Source organism: Periophthalmus magnuspinnatus, chromosome 5 (genome assembly GCF_009829125.3).
Source record: "Periophthalmus magnuspinnatus isolate fPerMag1 chromosome 5, fPerMag1.2.pri, whole genome shotgun sequence".
NCBI lineage: Eukaryota > Metazoa > Chordata > Actinopteri > Gobiiformes > Gobiidae > Periophthalmus > Periophthalmus magnuspinnatus.
This window is the reverse complement of record NC_047130.1, coordinates 7,031,016-7,058,637: the sequence shown is the minus strand read 5'-3', so window position 1 is coordinate 7,058,637 and position 27,622 is coordinate 7,031,016. Positions and strand designations below refer to the sequence as shown.

Sequence of the window (27,622 nt, the reverse complement as noted above, 5' to 3'; positions counted from 1 at the left end):
ACAAATCTATTACATCCTTTTTTCTACTAAAGATGTTTCTAATTATACCCACAATGATTACACTCCAAAAACACTACTCATATTCATGTATTTTCATATTATACATATTCACTTTGTATTGTGGTATGATTGCATTGTATATTTAGACATAGATCACCAAAAATGTTCTTGTGTTAAAACTCAAATTAAATGGAGAACATATACCATATTTTCTGAACTATGAGTCACACTTTTTTTCATAGTTTGGCCGGGGGTGAGACTTATAATCAGATGCGGCTTATAGGTGAAATTATTAAAATATATAATTTCACATCTTCGTTATTGTTACACTGACAACTACATGAGGACACTGTATGCTTGTGTACCAGTATGACAGTCAGCATATGTTACATTAGCGTAGCATATCTGATTAACTGTTAATATATTAAGTAAACATATCAGACAGTTTATTGTCTATGTGCTACATTAGCGTGCTGTACTGATACTCAGCCTGTTGTTCTCTATTTTATTGGCATTACTACTACCTTTAAAGATAAAATGTCTGTTCTTGGTCTCAGATTTTGTAAAATGAATTTCCCCCAAAAATGCGACTTATATATGTTTTTTCTTCATTATTATGATTTTTTTCACTGGTGCGACTTATACTCGATGTATAGTCTTGAAAATATGGTATATATTTAGTATTGACTATGCATTCTTCTCATATTGTGCCCTTATGGTGGAACTTATAAAACAGAAATTTAGAGACGTCTTTGTGTGACGGGAGGGGGTCCTTTCCCGAGAAATTTTGTACAAAAGAGATTAGTTTAAGTTATTTTTTTTAGTTTAGTTTCATAATGAGATTGAGGAGGGAAAAACACCAACTATTTCAGCACTGAATTAATGATATCTTTAGAGAAAGCTGGGTGTTATTTGGTCAGTATATCATCCGCGTTATAATGAGCACTTATGTCTGTAAAACGTGGTTTAAAGTTCAATCGACAATCTGAATATTACGACTTGAGGCCATTAACTAATACATTGTTCACAGTTCGCAGTTACATAAAGCTGCTAAGACATCACAGTGCTGACAAACTTGTCTTTTAAAGTCATTCTGAGTCATTCTGGCTGTGCACCAAAGGGTAGCGTTTCTTAATAACCACATTGCAGTTGCCACAGAAACCGATATTTGTGACGCTATATTTTCCATTACACAGATCTAATGAGCAAGACACACTCACTGCAGGTTGTCGGTCTGAGCTGCGGTGGCTGCGAGGTAGCTCTTCAGAACCATCTGAAATTTGTCCACATCACCTTCAATTACGGACATCTGCCTCTGAACCAGCAGGATGTTCTGTGGGCAAGAGAAAGGCAATTTAGATCAAACCTGCTTATTCTGGTGGAGAACGGAGAGACTGTAACTAGGTAACTTGTTATCTTTCTAAATGAGCCGCAGTTTCTAGTGTGATTTCTTCTGTACTGACAAAGAGTAATGAAAATTAGTACCCAAGTAAAAGTAATGATACATGGCTCAAAAGGTACCCAGTTACAAGCAGGTCTACCAGATTTTCTCAAAAATATCTGCATGCGGCCTCCTCTCCACAGACTTTACCTGTATCTTAGCTTTCTTGTGATTCCTGCTTGTATCCATTGTAGAGATAATGCCATACTGTGGAACATTCATTAACATCTTCATCTTCAAAGTACCTTATTTTCCGGAGTATAAGTCGCACCAGCCAGAAAATGCATAATAATGAAGAAAATAACATATAATTCACATATAAATCACATCTGAGTATAAGTCGCACCCTCGGTCAAACTATAAAAAAACGTGTGACTTATACTCCGGAAAATACTGTACTATTTAGTTATGTAATTAGTGCAGCATTTTAGGTAACTGGATCGCAGAATGCCATATAAATCCAATCCCTCCACTGGTTACTTGCGCATTTCAGAATTAAAAGTATGGTCTATGGTTTTGTAAACGTTTTTATGGTCTATCTGCACAGTACCTGTCTGATGTGCTTGTGCCCTACACTCCCCCTCTCTCGCTCAGGTCAGCTCTCCTCGTGGTCCCAAAGACTCAAAGAAAACTTTTTTTAGAATGAGCTCCCACTGAACATCAGACGGGCTCTCTTTCTGTTTTTAAATCTCATCTTAAAACACATTTTCTTTCTTGGCTTTTAACTCAGTTGGAAGGGTTGACACATATGTTTTTTTAGTTTTTTTCATTACTGCAGTTTCCTTGTGATTTTGTCTCATGTCTTTAATTCTCTGTAGCTGCTTTGAATTTGCGTGAATTGATCGAGTTGTTTTTCAAGCGCTTTATAAATGAAACTGGATTGGATCAGCCTTTTATACAAGATTTGATTAATTGAACAGTTCAAATATGATTTACTGTAAGTTGTTTTAAACTGCAATCAGCGTATTCTCTGAGCTTTGGCCAATCAGAGCAGGTGTTGCAGTGCTGTTATGTGTATTCGCTGGTATAAAGGGGAGCAGAGACAGCAGTGGAACAGATTGCGATAGATTGGGACAACTGGGACTGTACTCACGCCTACGATTTTGATGATGAATGGAGCTACATCACAATAACATGGGAAAATTATGCTCAAAGTACGACTACATGTTTGAAAATATACTCAAAAAAAGCACAATTACCCCAAAAATGTACTCAATTATAGTAAAGTGAGTAATTGTAATGAGTTCCTTTCCATTTTTGTCTGTGAAAATGTTTAGTTTTGGAGTCAGAACTGCTGGGCGAGATAATAGTTCATTGTAATAGACCAACCGCAGAGAAAATAGCAGGATGAAATGAGAAGGCTAATAATCAAATTAGCTTTTATTGGGCATAAGCAAAAAATAGAAATGAGAAAATCTGGCTGAAACGTATACAAATTTTAAAAAAGGGGGGCTGCTACTACAAAAGCATCAAAATAGGTTTAATGTGTGACCATGTACTGATTAATCTATTAAAATATACAAATACAAAAGCATGAGTACTGTGCATATGCTGATAGTGCTCCTTTGAAATGCTAAATTGCCTGTTATCCGACACAAAAAAGCATCATAATTGAGTTTTGACAGCATCACTAACAAGGCTGAGCAGGTAGTTAAGCTTCACAACAAACAGACTATATTCTCTGGTCTGTGGCACCACTTGAGGAGGGAGAGCACAGTAAATTGGCTGTCTGCACATTCACAACATTCACACAAAGGTGGAGTAGCAAAAAAAAAGCAAACTAGCAGCAGGAGGAGGAGGAGGGCACACTTGGACTCTACAATAGCCATATGGATAATTAGGATAGATGGAGTTTTGTGCATATTTCATCGAGAAAACAAATCTGTAATTTCTGCTCACAGTAATTGGTTTAGTTATTAACGCACAACGCAATGCAGTATTCTAACTTTAAAGAAGTAAACAACAAGGAAGAAAACATGAACTTGAATTACTATTTTTTAAGCTGATAAAAGGGCTCTAAACAAGAAAAAAGTATTGTTTGCTTGTGCCTGCGTGAAGAAGGAGAAGAATTCCCAGTAGATATGTATCATTATTTTGCATGGTACTGAAGTAAATTTCTTTCAGCACATTTCACAACTTAGCACACACAATCACACAATGATTTACACTTCTAATGTGCTTTATAGACTTGACTAAACCTCTCAAAGTGCTACACTGTACTCATTATTCAATTAGTCCAACTATTGTAGCCACAGATTCCCAGTGGCAAACAGACAGAAGTGAGGTTGCCAATCTATGCCATCGGCTCCTCCTCCGACTATCTTCTATCACTCATTCACACATGCACACACTATACTACGCAAGGAGGTCTTTAATTTGGACATGTTTCCTCTTTGAAATAGAACAAAGTCGTTTTAAAAGCCCACAAACTTCAAGCTCAAGACAAGTGGCAGAACGATCAGGCCAAACACAAAAGGAACTAGTGAGTAGAAAACAAATTAAGGCCAGTTTGTACATTAACACAAAACTAAATTCTATGTTATCCATTGGTTTAGTTTTCTCCCTTATGAAAAAGTGATGGTAAAAACGACTGCGGTTAATGTCAAAAGCATGTTTAAAAATGACAGTCTCGGGACAATAACAAATCTTAGTAGCTGTCCAGAAATTTGTCATAAAATCCAAAATGCTGGAGCTCCAACAGAGATCCATGCAGTCACGTCACAGTGACACCTGATACGGTGACAGTTTGAGCTGATTCATAGAGCGGCGCTGCAGGATCTCACTCTTTAAATGTCCTATTACTGTTAAAATACTATCTGCAACTCAAGGGAAAATTCCAAATGACATGTTCTTATCATTATCCACTTACAGACTTGTATGTGCTGGCCAGTGTGTCTTCGTTGAGAGGCTCCAACTTAGGACCCTGCAAGAATAAAAATACAAGAAAATGGCATAAAAAATTTGAATACTATAAAAAATAAAGTAGACTGTATTTAAAAGGGAAAGTTTTATTATTTTTTCATGTATAAATGCACTGGTAATGTTCGAGTATCAGATCACATGACCAAAACCACAATGAAACCTTTAATATACATAACCACTCTTGAGTATATGATCAGCTTTATAAAGTCAAACTATAGAATAAATGAATAGAAACACCAGTATCTTTTCTACCTACAGTATTCTTATTTTTCTGCAATTCTTATTTTTCTCAGGCATGTCAAACTGGTAATCAAAACGTAAAAGCAAAGGTCTAATATGACTTGTACTAAAACAACCTCAACTATTCATTTCTTGTATTTGAAATCAAAGAAAGAAAGAGGCTGACACGGACAGCCCCGGTGTGTGAACGGATATATTAAAGTACACGCCCCACGTCCTGCAGGTTATGAAATTTCTTTGATATTGCATTTTTGAGTCCCACTGGGAGAGGCAAAACAGAGGAATGAAAAGAGAAAAATGCTTAGGGAGAGGTTGACAATGCGGGAGAGGAGAAAGGACATCAATAAAAAGAAAAAAAAAGAAGTTAATAATAAAAAGCGGTGGTGTAACAGGGCAGAAGCAGATGGAGAAGGCAGGTGTGGAGACTGGGTTGTACATGTGAGACTGCAGTGTGCGGTCAGAGGAATGTTAGCGCACTATTGTTTGTCAAAAGACGTTAAAGTGACTCTATTGCCTTGACTCCTGGGGCTGAATCCTGCTTGTAAAAACCTCAATGCAATAAAAGCAGACACTATGTAAACTGTGAAAGAGTATCAGTGTGATGTTAGGGCAGAGGAGGAAAAAGTACTTACTGATAACAAGTGTAATGTTGATTAATTCTTGAGGCATGACCTATCCATATACAGAGAATGAGGAAAAACCTTTATGTGTCCTCTATCTGTAGTTTAAAGCAGTGGAAGTCCAGGTTCAGTTGTGATAGTAGTGCAATTATTAAAGCGGTAACAGCCCAGGCTAAATACCGCACCTGACTATAGATGTAGGTGCAGACAAATGACAAACCTGACACTCAAGCTTGTCCAGGAGCTGCTGGAGCTTGTTGATCTGGGAGCACCAGTTCTCCTCGTGGTCCAGAGTCAAACCTGCAGCAGAACAACACACATACATGTAAGATACTGCACTGCTACATGTGAAACGCAGAGCTCTCCGGGTTCTACAGCATCAAACTGAATAACACATGATAAAGAAAAGTGTACACTGTAGAAATATATACTTAAAATACAATGTAATGCCCACTATCCTTTATAGATGTGTGACATGTGCAATATATATATGCTTATAAAGATGATAAACCTCAACTTCTGAATAAATGATGATGAATTATAGAAGAATTGTATCATATTATATAAACCTTAACCATGGGAAATAGTGTTCAGGGTTGATAGAACAGTCAAGAGTCCACTTTTAAACTTTTAACAGTTTGCAATGAAAGAAAAATAGTGGTATAGCTCATTAGACTAATTAGTTAGTTTGCATATTACAGGCATAGGAAGGCTATTATTATGTAGAGCACAATTTGTACATGAAGTAATTTGTGCATTAACAGTATATTTAAATGAATTATTACATTTATACGAGAGAAAAAAATAATACATTTATCATAAATACTGCTAAGAGCCCTGAGCACAAGCTACAGTGTAGTACCCCCCACTATTCAACAAAACTAAAAACTGCACTACACTGTTTTAACACTGTACAATTGTCCATTTTCCCACCGCTGATGAACTTCAAGGCTAAATGCTATCCGCTAACGTGTCCCGCCCACTGAAGCACACCATGGCAACAGCTAACCATTGCAGCAAAGTTTTACCTTGACCTGTTATAACAATATAGCCTTTAATGTCTGTACTTAAAAGACTGTGGCACTTTTCAGCTTTAGATTAATTTCCACTTGTTTCTTCTGTCAAGGAACAAAAGGCTGCCTTATGAAAAGTCTATAAACACAGAGATGTTGACATTTAATACAAAACCACGCTTCATCAATCTGGCTTTGATTGCGACTCGGAAATTATGGAGTGGTGATGCATCAGCTTTGTACATTCACATGCCTCTTGAATAATAATGAATGAACAGCAACATCTAGCCTCACCAGCTAAAACTACATGCTTTTACATTACTTTACAAAGATGGCATGATGTGGAACTGTATCCCGTGTCCCCGATTTCTGATGGATTGACAAGCGGATTAACCAACCAGAGAAATTGTCATGATCCCAGTCTCTCCTGCCTTTCTGCACTGTTTCCTCCCCTCCCTTCTGTATCTGAGGCTGAAGCTGGGCGGAGATTTGGGCTCCTCCTTGGGCTACACCTGCACCGAATTAGCAATCAAGCTGCACCTGGGGAGGATAAAGGGAGCCAGGACCTGACACTCAGCGCTAGATCGTCCGCGTATCCACTGTGGTACAACTCTGCTTGGCTCAGTTTCATGTTTTTGCTCTTTGTGACTCCTTCTAAGTTGGATATTTTTGCTCCTCGTCAGATCCCGCTCCCTGGACCCTCTCAGCTCCTCTGTCTCTGACCCAGCTCTCCACGACCGGTATGAACCTCACCTCTTCTGACCCTGCTCACCCCGTCTCAGACCCCACTGCTCATGCTCTACCCTTGGACCACGGCAAACGCCCCGCTCTCAACTCCGTGATCGATCTACCTTCATTTGCACATTTAAAACTGTTAATAATCATTGTTAAAATTTCCCTGAGTTCTGTCTCTTTGGTCCCCTCCTGTCAATCATTACGACAGAAATCCATGGTCTTTTATGCCTTTTTTTGCATCTTTTCCTTACTGTATACAATAACATTTGAGTTGTAGGAGGCTGCACAAACTCTTAAATGTGCTGTACGTGATTTTAAAGGTCTTAAATGTGCAAAATAGTAGTAGTAGTAATTCATTTTAAACAGATTGCAGTGATCCAAAGTTATTCCTCACTTACCTTATGCATTTGGAGCATCCTAATTATTCACCACAATGACTTTTTAAGAGCTTTTCACAACTATCGGAGACCAACGCATGCCGGTTTTTGTTAAGGCGAACAAAAACTGGCATGCTAAAGCACATTCCTTGATTACTGACTTTAGAACTGGATGCAAACAGCACACATCAGACATATTTTAACCTCAAGAGCTGCTTATACAATATATCTGTACTGGGGCCAAGACACATTTCGCTCAAATACAAGGGGGAGAAATCAGATAGTCTACTTTGCCAAGAGTTGTTTACAATATGTGCTATCTTATTCCAGACCATCCTGCATTCAAACAGAAAGTAAGAGAAACCAGGTACAGAACAAGCAGTGCAGCGTAATAAATGTGTTTACCATTGGTCAGGACAGAGCGGGGGTCAGACGGGGACAAGCATAGATTGTTATGGATCTTCTGACCGCAGAGTCTGGTGTTTCTCGGTGCCGTTGTCAAGTCAGTGGTCTTTGCTTCTCTTCTGGGAACAAAAAATGGACAAGAAACTGTCAAAGATGGAATAAAATAGTACCAAGAGTAGAGGACATGACAGGCAGGGGTATCCACATGGGAATCCAATCCAGATCTGAATACGTAAAGAGGGCATATAGAGATGTTATGGAGACGACGAATATAGAGACAGAATGCTAAGTTGAGGCGTGATGCATTAATAATTGAATTAGTTCAGAATGAGATATAGGTTAATGCTAGCTGCTTCAGAGAGAGTGGAAAGGCAGAACAGCGCACTCAACAATTCAAGTGATGCAGTGCCAACAGTGAAGTAAAAATATGCAGCTCTGTAACATTGGACATGGTATAGAGTAGATTCATCAAAAGGGTTGAAAATCACATCAATACTCAAACTAGTATCAAAACCAAGCTATACATGATCTTGAGCTGTGTCAAAACAAGTGTAATTTTATATATTTAGTTCTTGCGTGCAGTTAAATACATACATATAGTACATTTAGACCAGTTTATGCCCATGGACCACTATGAAACCTACCTGGATAACCAAGGGATTATGGTATTGGAATTGGTATTGAGTATCGTTTCTATCCCTTTCTATCAAAAGTAAGTTTGAAATTTCTGCATTGTGACAAAACTAGTATAGAGTAGAAGCATAACCTGTATTCTAGCCCTGTCACTATAATTACTATATTAAATGAGCGTTCCATAAATGATAAATGGAAGAGAAAAAAAAAAGCATGTACTACAATAAAATTATAGCTGTAGAGTTGGATAAATGACTCATTATTGGCACTAACTACTTAAGTGTTTCATTTTCAAAATTCTAAATGTGTTATTGTGTTAGGTCTAGTGTCTTCACAGTTAAAGTGTTCGTGAATGTTGTGAACCATTATCCACCACATCAGAGGTGTGCAAAGATAAATGTGTAATTTTGAGGATTAATAGATTTTATTACATTACTATTACTATTCTACATTTCCTGCATTACTTTAGAATTGTATCTAAAAGTATAAAATCATATGGCAATATTAAAGAAACTGCTATAAAGGTGAAAGGTTTTTATTCTGCACTCTTCTGTTTTAATCGTAATTTTATGATGATTATTTGTGATTATTTATGTGTTGATTTGTGTAATTTGAATGTCTTTAATGCACTTTGAATTACCTTGTAGATTAAAGATTGTTGATTAAAGAAGCATCCTTTTGTATGAACCCCAAAGAAATGGCTGAACTTGTATCGAACAAAGATACAAGACATTACTGAACTAAAACAAAAGAAAACAGATGTGATTGTAGCCACTGATGAGGTTGTGCTACAGTGAACATGGCAAGAAATCCAGTCCCGTCTTGATGTGCTTCGTGTGACTAACAGTGCCCATATAGAGGTGCAAAAATGAGATCAAAACTTTGGAAACCATTGAGTAGAAAAGAACAAGTCTGATTAAGATATCTTATCAATTGCCTTTGTAATTTTTTTTTATTTTTTTTTATTGTAAAGAAACTTCATGGACACTCTGTATATTTGACCCAGATTCCACAATTTTATCCTACCAGTCCAACATATTATTAAAAATGGCAAATCCGTTTATGTTTATGGATTCATAGCTTGAATTAAAAAACAAACAAACAAAAAAAAACAAACCTCAAAGATAAACTATGATTGTAATACTTTTTTTTTAAATGTAAGAATACAGCTCCTACAGTTTCTTTACATAAATATACACACATATCTGCCATGAATTAAATAACCTATTCCATTACATAACCTCTTATAATAATGCTGCTTGGGCAATTCATTTGGAAGACCCTGACATCCAACATACCCATGCATATCTCTAGTACATGTATATAAAAGAATTGCTATAGCTATAGAAACTGTGCTTTGAAGTAAATGCAAAGAGTCAAAGAACTGTGCTAAGGGAAAGCTCTGTCCTCCAGTCCAAAGCCTATGTGACATGATGTTTTTCCTCTGCATCTCTTTTATAGTGTGCCTTTGAGCAGGACTGTTGTCATATGTGTGCTGCGTCACACTGGTAGCACAGGGGGAGAGCGATGCTAGGAGCTACTCATGCTGAGAACAGCCTGCAGCCCCAAAGGCCACCGCAAAAGCTGCAAATCCAATCTAGAGAAGAAGAGGAGATGAAGAAATACATGTTTGTTCAATATGACTTTAGCGCTAGCAGTCTGTCTGTTAGTGTTGTGACGATGCTAAAATTTCAAACTAGATTTTTCTACTAAGGAATAGACTTTCTTTAGACAATAAAATGTCATTTGCAACATTAAATGGTAGTACTATCTTTTATATTACCAAGTGGCCTTATATATATGTAACCCCTCAATCATCGAGCTAGTTTCAATACTAGTTTTAGTCTTGATTAGTATCTGATTTTCGATACTTTTGACAACCCTACTGTCTATTCAAAATCTTTAACAGGTTAAAACACAAAACACACTTTAGGTATTTCTGTTTTACAACGGTCTTTTTTTACTAGGGCTGGACATTATATCAAAACTGAATCGACAGAACTGAGTTGACACAAATCACAATGGATGCAATTTAGATATTAGAAACAAAATATACTGTCTCTTTTTACAGAGGAATGTTGTGCCTATAGTTTATAGTTTAGATGGGAGTCTTATACCAGTACACATTTCCCTCTTCTCTCAATTATTAATGAGCTGTTTACATTATTCATTCTAAACAGAATCCTACTTTTAAAACATAATAGCAATCACAATACTTTACACAACAGTCACAATTTGATTTTATTTGACTTTAAAAAATAAAATAAATAACACAGTATTTTTATTTCGCTCAAGGTTTCATTTAAGATGTACTCAAGCATCTATTCTCAGGGAAAAAGAAAGAAAAAAGGGATTGCATGAATTTGAGGAATAAATTGGCTATCTTTTGAACCATGTATTTTATTCAAATGAAAGTGAGAAGGAAACGGTCTGAGACTCGCTCACACTATCTGCAAGTCATTGCAATATGATGCATTTTATTATTGTCTTATACTGTGCGTTTATACTGCTATTTTGAAAGTAAAATCGAAAAATCAATACACAGTCGAACTTCCTCTAAAGGCACATGAAGTTATTATTATTTCATTTTTCCACCCAGCATTGTGTATTGGCATGAACTGAACTGATGTTATGGTAAATGGTCACATTTTATATAGCAATTTTCCACCTTTAAGGCACTTTACATCAAGGAACCACTCACCCATTCACACACACATTCATATACCAGCGTATTCAGACACTGGGGGCAAGGAGGGTTAAGTATCTTGCGCGAGGACACAACGACGATGTTGATGTTTATGTCAAGAGCAGGATTTGAACCCTCAGGACCCCGCAACCCTCGGATCAGTGGAAAACCCTCTACCAACTGAATTACTGCTGCTCAATGTCAGTAGTCGACTAGTAAGCATTTATACCCCATTATTTACATGGTAAATTAATTATTTCTAATTCTATTTTATTTCTTTTTTATTTTTTTTACTTTTACAATTTAACCACATTTCCTTTTATTGTTTGAAAATGCTATATTCACCGAAACCAATGTGTTTTAAATAACAGGTTAGTTTTTGACATTCCCCCTTCAGAGTGTGATCACAACACAATCAACATGCATCATGTTAATGAACATTGCATCAGGTTTGTGAGGTTGTAGTGTATTGTGTTATACCATGCTTTTGTATATTTATTAAAAAAAAAAAATGGCTGTGCAGGAGCATTGGTGACAGGCTTGTGGGCTGAGCATTGGACAGAATCACATTGCTAACCATGAGGAGGGTTTGAACAGGACAATGGGAGAGATCGCAAGATTACTCAAACATGCATGAATGACATATAAAACCTCTTCAAGCATGGGAACAACATTATAACATGTTTTACTTGTGATCCATGTATGCTTGATGTGTGTTATTTTATATTATAAGATCCTCAGACATTGGTATAGCTAGTTTAATATTTGACTTCTCTCAAACTCTCTAATACATTTCCCCAAACTACATTCAAAGTAAACCTTGACTTGCCCAACTATTATAAAAGTCTGCTTGCGTCAAATCTCTCTCAAACTGTGCAGTGCAGACACATGAACTTTTATTTTTTGCACTTCCTGGTTCTATGTGACTCACTCACTCACTGAATTTCAATACCACCTCCCCCAGTCCTCTCTTTCAGTAATTCACCTTGGAAATAATCACTCTATTATTTCCAATAGCACCATGAGGGAGGCACAGACAGAGGAGAGCAGAGAGAATAGTGCTGAGTCCTGACATCTGCAGCCCAGCACCAGCCTGCTGAATACAAGCTAAAAATGTATGCAACATGGAAGAAAGGGGTATTTTTGTAAAGATGTATGGCAACTCTACTTATGTCATTACAGAAACTTTTAATCGCTCCCATTAGAAGTTTTCTGACACAGCAATTAGCCAGATGAAAGTGCAGATCAATTATTGTTAATGACATTTGCATAGTTGTTCGATGTGGAATTATAAGCAGCTACTTCACTAAAATGTGTCTGAACAAGTTGTGGGCAAATATAAACAAATATTACACATTACACATAATCCGATTATACATTTGCAATCCATCACCATCTTCCAACTAAATGCTAAATTGACAAAAAGCAAATTTTACCTCTTCTGAAAAGTTTAGTGTGGTCTTGTATCGTATAATACTTCATGCTATTATTAAAGAAACAATAATATTCAATGATGAAAATGACATTATATCGTCTAAACACAATTCTTATTAATGCCGTTGTGGTATGGAACTGAGTATCAAGTCCTATCCCAAATATTGAAATTTTGGTTGGCATTTATAGCATTTTTATTTTTATTTATAGTTGTTTTCTCAATAGGATATATGTGATATTCTAATTTGGCATAATCTGTATTTTTTTTTTTTTTTTCATTTAATAACAGTTATTAGCTGTAGAAAGTACAATTGTGTTTATACAGTTTATACATGGAGGGTGTATTGCTAGTCTTTGGTTTATGCAACAGATTTCTACACCAGTATTTTGTTTGTCGACTTGCTTTCTTTGTGCCCAGAGAAAATGCTGCCGTTCCTGTGCTTGTTCCCTTTCAATTTTCGTATCGAAAAGAGGCTTGTTTGACAGTGTGTAGAACATCACAATTCAATACTGCCTCACACTACTGCTGCTGTGTTCCACATCTCTCTCATTCTACAACTGTGTCCTTGCTGTTACCTCTCCTCCTGAAATGCTCCAGTCCATTGTAGTCAAAATGAAAAAAAGTACATTCCGTGTATTGTTGAAGGCTAAATGTAATGAACTGCCTGCATAATGAAAAATGTATTTTGTAAAAAGAACTAGTAAACACATTAATGGAAAAGGCTGTGTAAAACATCTGACCGGTTTTACACAATATTTCTCATGTTTGGAAAATATATCTTGAAGTTTTGAGGTAGGTTCTCTTTAGTTTCAATCATCATCTCATGTTCTGTGTCATGTCACGTCCGCTGTCTGTGTTGGCTGACAGACCCGGCTCCATCAACTCTGCTTCTGCTGCTTGTTTGTTAGTGATGCCGCAATTTGCCATTGTGCAGTCTGTCCCTGCAACACGCTTCCCCTCTGTCCCCTCTGCTCTTGGCTGTCGTTGTGCTGCAGGCGGATGTCTAGACTGTTGCTCTAGTCTTGTGTGGACGCGGTGACGCTTTTGTTTGGGCCTACCGTGAAGTAGAGCATCGCTTGCCAGCTTGATGCACTGTGACAGTAGCAAAAATCTAAGCCCATGTCCATCACCATGATGAACAAATGTTCCCAGTTCCTGTGTTTGGCACAATACATGGGGTTGTTATGGTGCAGCTAAACCAAAGGATCCAACTTCCTCTACTCCCTTGTTACAAATATTAAACAAAAGGGAAAAAGGTCACATCATCATGCAAGTCCTAATCAGAGCTGTCAAATAGAATCAACATTCTTGACCTGAATGAGTTTCCATGTCTATAAAATCACAAAGAGTTGCCATCCCTTCTTAGATCCGCACCAGACATCACAGCAGCAACGACTGTATTACAGCAAAATTTAAGTAATTCCTATGTCCATTAAGATACTACACAGTGTGGAAAAAGGGCAAAAAGTCCCCGGCACAACATGTGATAAACCATCAACCAGCTCTGCTTCGATTGATAAGGTAACTGCGTTGTTCACTGAATAAAACCTGACTCCTCATTGGTTCATCTTTAGTATGCCATGTAGCCATCCCACGGGCTGAAACAGACTGCCACCCTGGAGCTCAGATATCACACATAAACTTCACGTCTTTTTGAGTTATTCCAGTGCTCTAGGAATTCCTTTTTTGGATTTTTTTTTTGTGTGAATTCATTTATTTAAATATGACTGGGAAAAAAAAAACTGTTAGGTGCAGACTCCAGCATTAGTTTGATCCTGTCACTCAATAGGCCTGCTAAGAGACAGATAAACAGCACCTCACATGACTATTTGGCAAAATCAGCCCACCGACTTACATTAAATAAATGAAAACAATTTCATGTGCAGATTTCACATAGAATATCTCATAGACATGACAGGAATCATTGGGAATTATTGGGATTGTGTAGTTGATATCAATATTACCAACAAACCTAATTACCAGACGTCAAATCGATCCTGGTCAATCTCAAATAGTTTCCCTAAAGAGTTCGGGATACTACCCCACCTTACAATGCTGCTGGAGGAGGCAGCACCCAGAGACATAGCCTGATGTGCCTGTTTTATGTTGGTTGTCTAATTCAACAATTACCCATTAAGAAATAGGACTTCCCTAACTGGGCCAGCAATATTTGCAAGTTCACAAACTCACAATAATTCATCTGCCTGGCTCCTCCTTGCCCCGGTTAATCAGTGGTTCGGACCAATCACAGAGCAGTATTGTGGTTTTCAAGGCAACTAAACCAAACATAGTGACATGGGTGGACATACTTCTGCCCGTTTTAGTGGAAAGTAAGTAACGAGCAGAGGATAAGTGCTTTGTGCATTTGTGAATGGGAATTGATGTGTACAACTCAATGCTTCACATATCAATCTGGAGTGAGCCAGGTTAGAATTTCCCTGCTTGAGTTCAGATCTGGACATTACAACAAACGGACAATAGGTTGGAAGGCATATATCCATAGTACCAGTTTCTTTTATCACCTCAAGATTGAGTAACTAAAGAGCTCTGTGTCATGTTTACAAAGTGGCCTGAAAACAGACTTTTTAAATTGCAAATTGAATCGATAACGGCAGGCAGTAGTTCAAAAAGGTGGCATCTCAATTCACCTGAGGGGATTAGTTGTAATAGACTTGCTCGCTCCATAAAAAGCTGTGGTCTGTGTTTGTATTTGAGCTGTTGACAGTGTTGTTGTACCGGCGCATTACTCACGGGGCCGGGCTGCTCTGCTCTTCCACTGCCTCCATGGCGCACTGCAGTGACCTCTGTAGAGACGACAGCTGGCTCGACGTCTCCCGGAGCATGAAGCGTGTGACGAACTGACCCAGAACGCTAGAGCCCTGGTACTCCTGAAGAAAAAAAAACAAGAACAGACAAGACAACTCAAATCCACAATGCCCATAAGCAATTTCCAACAATCTCTGTCCCATTTGTCTACTGCAGATGTGACAGCTAAACAGGCTAAATGAATTCCTCCAATATTACATTACTCAATGCAGATGGTTCAGAAGGCATGGTGAAAGGAATCTAATTGCACTGAAATTGAGGCAAGAGTCCCAAAACACAAATATCATTACAAACCCTCAGTGGAGATTCAATCCAAACAAAAACACAGTAGAACTAAAACGACTTCCATATAGCCTGAGAATTAGCAAAATATAGTAGAAAGTAGATTAAAAAGTAGTTGACTAAAAACACATGCTGTGCTTTGATTGGTTTCCGTGGCATTTGCAATTAGAAAACAAAGCTGACATTGTGATACTAATGGACACTAACACTATTAAAGAACTATTAAAGAAACTAATATTATTATGTATTGAAAATTACACATTGTTGACGTTTGAAGCAAATTTGTCCTGTGGATTTAAATATTGAGCTAGTCTCGGCCAGGACTACCTTAGCTGGAGGATTTTTGTTATTAACCTATTGTGGATTTTTTTTGATTGATGGGGAATACTGCAGGGTCCAGAGAAAACCCACCCAGACACAGAGAAACATGCAAACGCAGCACAAAAAGGCCCCACTGAATCTGAAACCTTGCTCGCCGCTCAGCCACTCTGCCACCAGTTTCGATGCAGAAATCCAGTTGGTTTAAAGCTAAAATGACTCTTTCTGATCTAAATCATCACTATCTAAACTCCAGCACCAGCAGCCAATCATAAATCAGTGCTAGCGCAGCCTCTGCAGCTCAGTGAGTGACCATACACTGATAAGATGTCTGTGTAATCCCTCAGTCGTCCAGGTCTGATCCATAGTAAAACCCGAAGTTAAATCTGTCAAGAAGTAGAGAAACGTATTCACTCCTACAGCTTTTTGTCCAGTTGAGAGATTTAACTTCAGCTTTTACTACATATGCTGCTGATGTATATATTTTCTACCTCTAAGCATTTTATTTTATTTTTAAGCATATCTTTTTTAACATTGTGCACGCCCTTATTTGTATTTTTTCAGTGTTTTTATGTTGCACTTTATCACCAAAGTAAGTTCCTAGTTTGTGAGCTGTGTTCACTGACAATGGCAATAAAAGTCTTCTGATTCTGATTTACTGATAACAAGAAAAAAATGCACGTGTGCCCTATATGCAAGTTAAAGAAATGGCAACCCAGGTTCAGTTGTGATGGTAATACATAAAAAAAAAACAAAAAAACAGTAAGAATGCAAGCTATATACAGTTCCTTTAAAATAGGCTTCAAGTAATACACACACATTGAGTCCTCATAATGTCATCAAAAAAGTTTGGTACTTGCGAGGAGTAAAAATAGCCTAACTTCATATGACTCACGCAGCCGACAACTAAAAAAAGCTGACAGTGTACAATGCATTAAAAAAGGTATATTTGTCTGTGTAAAAGTACCTCATTATTATCCAACTCTCAATAAAGCTCCTTCTGCAAATGCGTCATGGGATTAGCCAAACCACAGCGGCGTGGAGCAGACGACATATGCTAACTAGAGCCTGAAACCTCCCTGGGTAATGGACCGCCGCCCACCCTGGACCCCCCCCTTACTTTCTCTGACAGTACACAGAAGCGTACAAGAGCAAGGTGGGCTCATTAAGACTATAAACCTTAAGCATTCACAACACGTCTTTGCTTCCTCATTTAACAAGAAAGGCTGTTACTACTCAAAGCCTCAATTTACGGGCGCTTCCTCTGTTCACAAAATTAGCAGTCGGTAGCAATTAAAGCAGCGTTCTGACTTGGAAATTTCATGGTAAGTAGATGGTGCTTTAATGGAGAGTAAGACTTGACTTTGCTGCTAAATGAAGCTACATGAAAACTTTAAACAAGTGGAGAACTTTGCATAATAGTGTGGCATTGTTAAAACCACAATAAAAGAAAGTAGCTGGCGGGGTACTGACTAAGGGGAAAAAAGATGTTGTTAATTTCGTGTAATACCAAACATAATCATTCAGCAATCTGCCATCTGTATTACTTTACTTTAACCTCTGTGAAATGTCTGAATAAATAAACTGAACTGCATGTTAAAAGTGCTCCATTTTGGCGAAATCTGCTGAAATAATAGATTGAATTCTCGCAATAATTGTGACAAACTCCCGAGGATCCATCTGGCTAAGCTCGAGCTGTTGTGATTGAGCCTGGGCCACAAGTGGTTCAGACCAATCACAGCAGTGTGGTTTGAGCGAAGGTGAAGATGAAGCACTCAAAACGAACCAAAACAAACATGGCGATGCTGACAGACGTACTTCAGCCTATACTAGAGACATAAAAGGACTTTATTTATGTTTTTTTTTTTTTTTTTTTTACGTACAGACACTACGGCTGGGCAATATGGCAAAAAAATGAATCACGATTGTTTTCCTCACATTCATCAATCTCAGTTTTCTATTCAGTTTTATTTATTGTTCAATACAGACTTTTAATCAGTGCTATTTCACGTAAAAGATAAACAAATTTCATCCTCCAAACCCACACACTTTTACTGACAGAGGACTGGCAGATCTCTTGATTCAAAACTCCCCAACCATATCATTGACAATTAGACATAACTGATTTGCTGATTCTCTTGACCTCTCTGTTAATTGCCCGGCCCTCGCAAACGAAAGCTCTTTGTGCATTTGTGGAGGCGACAGATGTCTGCGCTTTTTTCTCTCATCTGGGTTTAACAAACATTTGATTTCTCGGCCAGTTCTGCTGTGGTGACGCTTCGACCAGTCAGATTGAAATATTCATCATGATGTTAATTTCAGTGAGAGCCGATTTGAAGAACTCCATTAATTACGCTGAGTTGAGATGACATTAATAGAAATTTCACTTCTAAACTGGGGTACGAGCAATATAGCAATCAACAAAAGCTTAGTCACTGATCAGATGATTACAGAATATAATGTCTTCACTCTAGATCAGAGGTTTCAAACTCAAATTATCTGGGGGCCGCAGGAGGCAGAGTCTGGGTGAGGATGGGCTAATCAGGTATTCCACAAAAAAAAAAGCTTTGTTAAAATCTTCTCAAACGTCATCGCTGTTTTCAACATACATGAGGAAATATGCCAATTCCTGTGGATTTCATAGATATACATCGTTATCTATTGAATCTTTTGCAAGTACACAGCGCAAGTGACACATGTGTTTGGGGTTTACCTTCTACACACAACATGCCACGCTCACATTAAACTTTCATATTGTCCTGCGGGCCACAAAATATCGTCTCGTGGGCCGCAATTGGCCCCTGGGCTGAGAGTTTGACACCCCTGCTCTAGATATATGTTTTAGTCCCTTGTTACAAAAAAGCCAAGAAAAAAACAGAATAACCAAAGCTATTTAGCAGTGTTTTGACTTGGAGGTTTGACGGTAAGCAATAAGAGCTTTAGCAAAGTTTAAAACATGTCTCTGCCAAGTGTTTCCGCATTAGCAAAGATGAGATGGCCCTAAATTAGCCCATCACTTTGGCTAAACTGGGACCACACAGGCTTTTTGTCCTAATTAGTCAACACTACTTATCTCAGCTCCTTTGTGTAGTCATCTATTTTGGAAGTCTGGCTGTGGCACTGGCACCAGCACAGCTCCAACAGGGTTTTCTGGGAAAACCTTGAATCAGCATATAACTCAGCACATTTTCGCACAAAACCCTCTGTGTTTGGACGCCTACCCGCTTTTGATTCATTTTTACAAAGGCAAGGTCATCTCCAGTTCAGTACTTTGCAATATAAAAGAATAGGAGGTTTGATGTATTACACTGTATTGAAACGTACCTCTTTAGTTTTATCCATGGCCTTAAGAATAGCAATGTTCAGACTCTCCAGCGATGAAAGCACGTTGAGATATTCACCCAGGTGTTGGGAAAAGTAATCTGGTAGAGGACGAAAAACAAAAAACATACAATTTATACATGCAGATATAGAATTTAACATTGTGTATACCCATAAATATCATTCTGTTGTGTAATATGTTTGTAATTAACATATGGTCTAGTCTTATTATGCAGCCCCTTTGTCTCCCTTTATGTATAACTTTATATTGGTACAGTGGTCCCTCATTTATCACGAGGGTTACGTTCTAACAATAACCCGCAACAGCTTAATTTTTTTTACAATTATTATATATGTTTTGCAGCTGTAAAACCCCTCACCACACACTTTATACACTTTACTCACACAGGCATTATCATTTTCTCACATTTCTCTCTTGTTTAAACTCTCTCAAAGTTCAAACCTAGGCGCCTTTGTCGGTGCAGAACGTTTCATCGACTTTGTAGGTTATGTCGGGGAGAAAACTTGCAAACATACAGCACTTCAGAGACACACTGCGATCCAACGTTTATCTAAATTTGGCTGAACGCATTCCCTTCTATACAGGAGACACGGCACAGAGGAGACTGATGGACAATGGTCTACAGTCCCTTAGCCAATCAGGATGGAGAACACAATGCACGTTCAGACGCTGTAAAAAAAAAGCATGCAAAATAGCTCCAAAAAAATGAAACAGCGAGACCACGAAGGATGATCCACATTATAGCGAGGGACGACTGTACACCACTATAATTTTGACATGTTCGCTTTGTTTTGCTTTTTAGTCATGATTATTCAGCCCCACAAGAAATCAACACTGACAACAACTTATTCACTCCTTGCCTCAATAGTTGCTATGCTCTATTTTCTTGGTTGTCATAATGTTATGGATGATACGGTAATAGCTAAACATTTGTAGTGGTTAATTACACTCTAATGAGATACTTCATTAAGGAACTCTATCCATATATATTTTTACTGCAGCATGCTTACAAAAGCCCATTTTAACTAAACACAGTAACAGTGAATAAAATACTTCCTCAAATAACATACAGCTCATGCAAACACACGCATTAAGAACAGTATTTGAATGTTTTAGACAGAACATGAAGGATCGGCAGTTCTCTATGTGTCCTATGAACACAAGATATTCCCAGAGGCTGTTTTTGTTATTTTTGTTGATCTCTAATTACACTTTTTGCATCCTCAGTAAGCAACTGTCCTATTTGTAGAGTGCCCTTCACATACAGTATTTGTTTACAAAGTGCCTCATTTGAATAATATTAAATCTACACAGTTTGGGTGTAGATTGTATTCATGAAAGCTTATGCACGAAGCAATAAAACTAAAAATATCAATGTATTAACTTAAAGATACACTGTGCAACTTTTCTGGTGGGGGATTGGCTACCTGCTTGTCTCCATGCGATTGTATATTTGCCAGGAATATTCCACAGAAACCATCCTGAAAAACATGCTTTTTTACTGTGAGCTAGTTCCCTTTCTGCAGATATGACCACAGATGCTTGTCTCCATGGAGATAGATAGGTTTAATGCTGTACTGTGGAACATTTCAGACATCCTAACATTCCCATGGAAGTTAAATGCTACCTCTTTAAATGTACTCTATACATGAGGCTAATTGGTCAGTGGTGATCCCCAAGTTACCAATCGCATAACAGAAGACCTCTCTGCTTTCTGCATGATATACTGTGGAACATTTCAGGTAAAGCAACAACATCTCTATGGAGACAAGCAGATAAGGGGCTCCTCCACCAGAAAAGTTGCACAGTACCGTTTTAAATGTACTCTTTACATGAGGCTAATTGGTCACTGACAAACCCATCTGCCAATCACACAGAACAGAAGACCTCACTGTTTTCCTCATGCCAGAATATGGAAATTCTCCGGCAAAGCACTAACATCTCTATGAAGACAAGCAGAGAACCAATCCCCGATGTGAAAACTTACAAACTGAACCTTTAAATTAACTTTTAAAAGGATGCTCATGGCCATATCAGCCCTCACCGCTCTCCACACGCCCAGACAAAGAACACTGTGCTATGCGAAACTTTGACGTCAAATGGAGGAGATGGCATTCCCATTCGATAAATTATGCAGTGCAGTTTTATTCTGGGTAGGACTGGTATTTACAGGTCTCTGCTCCATTTCTCCACTTTTCACAGTCCATCTGACCCACTTCACACATGCCATGGTACAGACGCAAAAATAGGCCAATGGATCTGGTAAAAAGGGCTGCAGGCTTTACTCATGCCACTCAGAATGTATTTTTATTATTGGCATGTAGTAACAGTGAAATAAACGGGGAATATTATATAAAACAGACTTTTATCAGCTTTAATCATGTTATAATGGTGTTCCCTCATCATTAGGTTACTCAAAGTCGCATTTCAATTGGCTGATGCCTGTTTGAGTAATCCTGAGGTTGAGCTTTGAGTGCACAGAAAATTAAAGTATTCACCTGCCCCCATCTACACCCACGCCCCTGCATACTTGTGATTATTCAAAATATTGTGACCATGTAGGATTCAAAAATGTCACGGAGCTTATTTCACAAAACTAAAAATTCCTAGATGAAAATCCGCTGCTTGCTATAATGAAATGCCGCAATGAAGAGGGTCTGTCATTTCTGCAACTTTGAACAGGAAGTCAATAGACCCATTTCCATCATCAAGGCGTTTAAATCTATAATGTGGTTTATAATGAACTAAACGTAACATAATAATTATTGTAAGTTATAGTTTAATAGTAAAAAAACAGGAAAAAAAGAAAAAAAAAATCTAACTGTTTAGTTATCAGGTCCAACGTAAACCTAGGACTTCCGTTTTAAAAGTATTTCATGTACAGCCAAATGTGGTCTGCAGTATAATGAACAAGGTATAGGTGAAGTGTGTTGCCAAAGGACACAATAACAGTGTACAGTTAGAGCTGGGATCAAACCTCCAACCTTTAGGTCATTTGATGGTCATAACTATAACCACCACTGCCCAATATACATTTTTACTTCTAAATTCAGCCTGTAGCTTAAGTACTAAAAGGCAATACATAAGTAGCACCTTGGTTACCATTTTCCAAAATAAATCATTATTTTTAGTTTAGTAATAATGTTAGTGAGGCAATTATATTTGTGCTCAGCTTACAATGTGTGCACGGTAAAACTGTCCATCATTCCTGAAATATACATAATTTATAGGCAGTCGTGGGAACAATACTTAACTTAATACGTAAAGTGTAAAAAATGTACAGTATGTAGTTACAGAATACGGAACACCTGCATTAAAATTTAGGTAAACTGTTGTCAGGATTTGGGTTTTTTTTGTGTGTTCTGTGCTGTTTTCCCCATCCCTTCCGTGTTTGAGTGTGGAGCTGGGCGGAGACTCTAGCACCACCTCCACACACCTGCTTCTGATCAAACAGTCAAGCCTTCACCTGTGAGTGCTAAAGGAGTGAGGACCCGACACTCTGGGCCGGATCGTCTTGTCACCTTTCAATACTTTCTTGTCATCTCCCGGTATTTCCACGGGTCGTCATTCATGTCATGTTCCAGTTTATTCGTCCATGTATCCACCGGGATCCCACTCCTTGGAACCACTCTGCACCTCCGTCTCCGACCCAGCTCTCCACGACTGGTACGAACACCCCAGCCTCTGACCCTGCGACCCACGACCTGCTCCAAGACGACTGCCTACGACACCACTCCCAGCTGTCTGCTCTGTCTACCTTCATTCACTTTCCTGTATCTGCAAATAAACTCTGTTGAACTGTTTCCCGAATCTGTATCTTTGGTCCCTCTGTCAGTCTTTACGACAACTGTATAAAGAAGTGGAGGTGAGAAAGGCGCCTGAGCTGTCTCTTATTAATGTTCATTTCTTGATTTATAAACGCAAAAGCAAAATAAACCCCCCAGGATCTTGTAGAGTGGGTTAATGCGAACATTTTAAGACCAAAATAATGAGGCTCACAGCAGCAGTTACACAGAGAGGGGTGACAGTTTTTCAATATAAAGTGAACTGGAGTCGATGGATCACGGCAGCTAGCAGGTTAGCTATGTCCATTTGTATATACAGTCTATGATTCCAATACAGGGCCCAATCACATAGTACTGTATTCTGAATGCTTAGAATCTTTTACTTTGAGTTGCTTTATATTGTATTATCGTGCAGCAAAACTTAGATTAAAAACACCTTTATTTTTGTTGCCCTGTTGCTAATGCATTATTATAATTCATTAGGGACGTAAAATCCAGTTCCATGCAGTTTGAAGCCTAAATTACCATAATGTATTCCTCTGATTTTAGCAAAGTCACTGTATTCTGAACACCACCAAAGAAAGAGTAACTGCACAAGAATACAGTAAGTCAAAATGAGTATTCTTTGTACTTTTCAGACTACTTTAGTTACTTCCCACACTGGTACATTTGATGCTTGCGTAGAGTAATGTTCTGGTCTTGGCAACAACATGATTTTTTTATAGAAGTAAATAAATTCAGTGGCAAAAAATAAAACCTGGAGATGTTTTTGTGCCAAATATGAATGCTACGTGTTAGAAAATAAATTATCATGACTTTTTTTTTTCACCCACCTGAGAGCTTGTCGGTGTCCAAATTGCTGCGAGGCAAAGCACAAGAGAAAATAGGACATAAATCAAACAGTTAATTAGATAAATATGAATGCATTTATTTCTGCCACAGTGAAGACAAGACTATTCAAATATTACCCATGAAGAAAACGACAAGACATGACTGATGGTTCTTGCATTTCTGAATTCATATTGATTCCTTCTAGTTAAACGGCCTTGAACACGTAAAGGTGCAGTATGTAACCTTTCAGCCTGGGGATCCGCTCTGTGTTTGTCTCCATGGCGATGTTGGAATCTTTTCCAGTATAGCATAAACATCGATTGCAGCTATTATATATATATATTTCTTGCTCAAGAAATATCTCAAAAAACATGCATGTTACTGTGAGCGGGTTCGCCTCTCCACAGATCTGACGTGGAACTTGGCCTGTCGGTGTCACCTGCTTGTATACATAGAGATAAATAAGTTTAATGTGATGCTGTGGAATATTACAGGGTATTGCAATAACGTCTGAATAGAAACAAGAATGTGACAGGCCCTCCATTAGAAAGGTTCCATAATGCAGCTTTTTTTTCTTATTATACATATGGCATTTTTAACATTTTAAATCAAATTGTGCGTTGCGTTGTGAGTTCTTTGCTCAAAACACAACTCCGGGTATGTTTTTGATGAGGTAACAGTATTATAACATCACTTAAAGCTCACAAGAGTCTGTTTTTTACTCAATATATATGACCTTTTAAAAAAAACCCTCATATACTGATCCTAAGAGGACATTTAGTACTTATGAAAACTTGGTGATATACTTGTCGATGCTTACTGGCAGTGAAAGGCTGTATTTGTAGACTTACGGTACTATTCCACCCTGTGCCCAATGCCCAGCCAATGTTCTTTTAACATGCTGTGATTGGATAAAAACTAAATTTCACATAACTGATCAGGAACATAATTCAGTTGACACCAGATGGCACAGTGTCCAGTTTGCAGAGCTAATGACCAGTCTCATTAGTGTCGATATAACAAACCAAACAACAGCCGGAATGGAAACTATTGTAAAAATAAAGAAATAATAAATAAATAAATAAATAGTACTAATACGTTTTTTCAAGGTCATATGATTGGATACCGTTTTATAATAACCTTAATTAGACGGTAAAGTATGAACAAAGACTTAAATCATAATGAACTAATTGTTTATTAAGAATGATTCAAGCTGTGGTAAAAGTAAGATAACAGTGGCTCCCTTGCAATTAGTAAATATTAAGGTTACTTCCTCTAAATTATATTGGAATCATACCTAACTAGTGATTTAAGTAGAAATTTAAACCAGCCTCTCAAATAGATATTCTGGTTAAAAAGTAGTCTATACTAATATACTTATTATATATACATTTTATAATAAGTAATGTAATATAATGACTGGGATTTACCACTGTAACAGAACTCCTGTAATCAGTATCAGTACTCGGTATCAGCAAGGACTAGTACTCGTTTTGGAAAAAGTATCGGTGCATCCCTAGTTGTTATTATAAAGTGTTGTGTTGTCAGTGTGTGATAACCACAGAACCAAGGACAAAGTAACCTTCTGGATTTCGAGATTATAAAAGTTAAAATCTAACATAAAAAATAGAGACTTTCCTTTGCGCTGACCGCTTATTCGAGAGCCCACCTCGAGGGAGAGTTCTTTGATTGCAGTTTCAAAGAAGTGTGTTTTCAAGTGGCTGCTTTGGCCAAGTTTCCCACACTAAAACATGGGGCTTAATTTTAGCAGCTTGATTGATTGCAAAGTCTATTTTTCTTAAACTTGTTATAATTTGGTGGGTTTGAAACAGCCAGTGTGTAGTCTGTGCTCTTACTAGTTTAAACAAAGGAAGTACAATCACAACTGAACCTGGGTTTTCAGTGCTTTAACCTGCAGATAAAGGACAGATGCAAGATTTTCTCCTTCGTACTATGGACCCAGGCCCAGAACCTGCAGAATTTATTCACTGAGCTGTAGACGCTGCAGGTGCTGGGGTTTAAATAGTAACTTTTCAGAACAGAAAGACGAATTTTAGCTTTAAAACAACTGGATTTCATCACTGGAACTGGCAACTCAAATGACTGTGAGGCTGCTTTCTGATTGGAGGATTGTCTTGTAACTAAATCACCAAATCATGACATAAACAACTTGGCCATCGTGCCCAATGTTTTTATGATTACGAATAAATCCTCATTACAATTGTTATCAGTAAAAGATATATTTCAACATCTCTACCTCAAGTGCGGGAACACAGATAGGTCATGTTTATGAAATGTGTTATTTGCATTTCACTCACTCAGAAGAAAGAAATGTGCAGCCATACTTTGACTCGATTAACAAGCCAACCGCAGAAATTGAAGACAGCAGAGGCATTTAAGAAGATTTAAGTAGAGGCTTAGTATAGATTAATATTAAATCAGCCTGCAGTCATGTTCCATTATAATGAAGAGACAGAGAGCAGAGGGAGAGAGCCTCACTTGTTCTGGCGTCCGTCGATGGAGTAGAACAGCTCCTGCAGCTCCTCGGTCGTCAGGATGCCATCTGCAAAGTAGGCATTGAACTCATCGAACGACAGCTTTCCATCGTCTGTAAGAGGAAATCAGGAAAGCAAGACAATGTTTAGTTAGTATTTCTATACTTTTTATATTTATACATTCACTTTTTTCTCAATGTTTGATGATGCAATGGAAGAAGGCATGGATTATGATAGACTCATTTCAGTAAACAGTTTCTTAAGGGTAAAAAAAAAACAAAAACATAAAATTTCTTCTAAAGGTAAGTAAAAGAATCTGCTTCTTCCAAATCATCAATCATCATACTCTGGTAAAGTGTTCAAATATAGAGCTGCTTAAAATAAAGCACAGAATCACAATATGACAACATTTTGTTATAGGGATCAGCATGTGATTAGGTTTTTATTATCGTATCACCCAGCTCTAATGCGTTCAAAAGCACAGATTAGTGTCATACACAGAAGAAGACCAAGCCCCAAATATATATATATATATATATATATATATATATATATATATATATATATATTTTTTTTTTTTTTTTTTTTTTTTTGTTAAGCCCAAAATTACAACAGTAGTCACCTCTTAATTAACCAACAAAGTTAGAAAGTCAAACAGTGAAATGATCACTGGTCAATTACAGACAAATTAACCAACACACACAGGAAATACACAAATGGATGTTCCCTGTCTGTCACAGTTCTACCTGTTTTCTGCCTGTTTTGTTTATCTCAAGTCCAGCTTCCTTTCCCAGCCTGTTCCAGTCCTTTGTTTGCTGCCTCCCTGATTTCCCTCCACCTGACGTTTATTAGTAATCAGAGGTGTGGCCTATATCTTCTCCCTCTGTTCAGTTTGTGTGGCTGGATTGTCATTTAGTTGTTTGTTCATTTCTTTTGTTCATCTAGAAGACACGCAGGCTGTTTATTGAAAATAAACCTGATGTGTTCACCGAGACAACGAGTTTGGCGGTGTTTTTGTGTTGCACGTGAGTTGAGTTTTTCACCTGCGTGACACTGTCCTTAGACCCCCCTCCTCAGTAAAGACAAAAATATATATTCATTAATTAATAAAATAATAATACAAATAATATTGTCCTCTACTCATTAGATAAAGTCTTAAAAAATAAATCTAACCAAGTGCGTGCATTAAAAAAAATACAAAAATAAATCAACCGAAACCTTTTTCATGTTGGTTA

At 37.7% G+C, this 27,622-nt stretch overlaps 1 protein-coding gene across 1 annotated transcript in view; it reads right to left on the bottom strand.

Annotated features, from left to right (window-relative positions):
• Positions 1 to 27,622, bottom strand: part of necab3 (N-terminal EF-hand calcium binding protein 3) — a 58,318-nt gene that overhangs the window by 9,110 nt on the left and 21,586 nt on the right. The window contains exons 3-10 of the mRNA XM_033966221.2: positions 26,392 to 26,500; positions 23,895 to 23,920; positions 19,258 to 19,355; positions 15,259 to 15,395; positions 7,754 to 7,872; positions 5,444 to 5,523; positions 4,311 to 4,364; positions 1,221 to 1,333 (exon numbers count right to left, since the gene is read on the bottom strand). Coding sequence (XP_033822112.1) covers positions 1,221 to 1,333; positions 4,311 to 4,364; positions 5,444 to 5,523; positions 7,754 to 7,872; positions 15,259 to 15,395; positions 19,258 to 19,355; positions 23,895 to 23,920; positions 26,392 to 26,500 — 736 coding nt within the window. The remainder of the gene's footprint in view (positions 1 to 1,220; positions 1,334 to 4,310; positions 4,365 to 5,443; positions 5,524 to 7,753; positions 7,873 to 15,258; positions 15,396 to 19,257; positions 19,356 to 23,894; positions 23,921 to 26,391; positions 26,501 to 27,622) is intronic.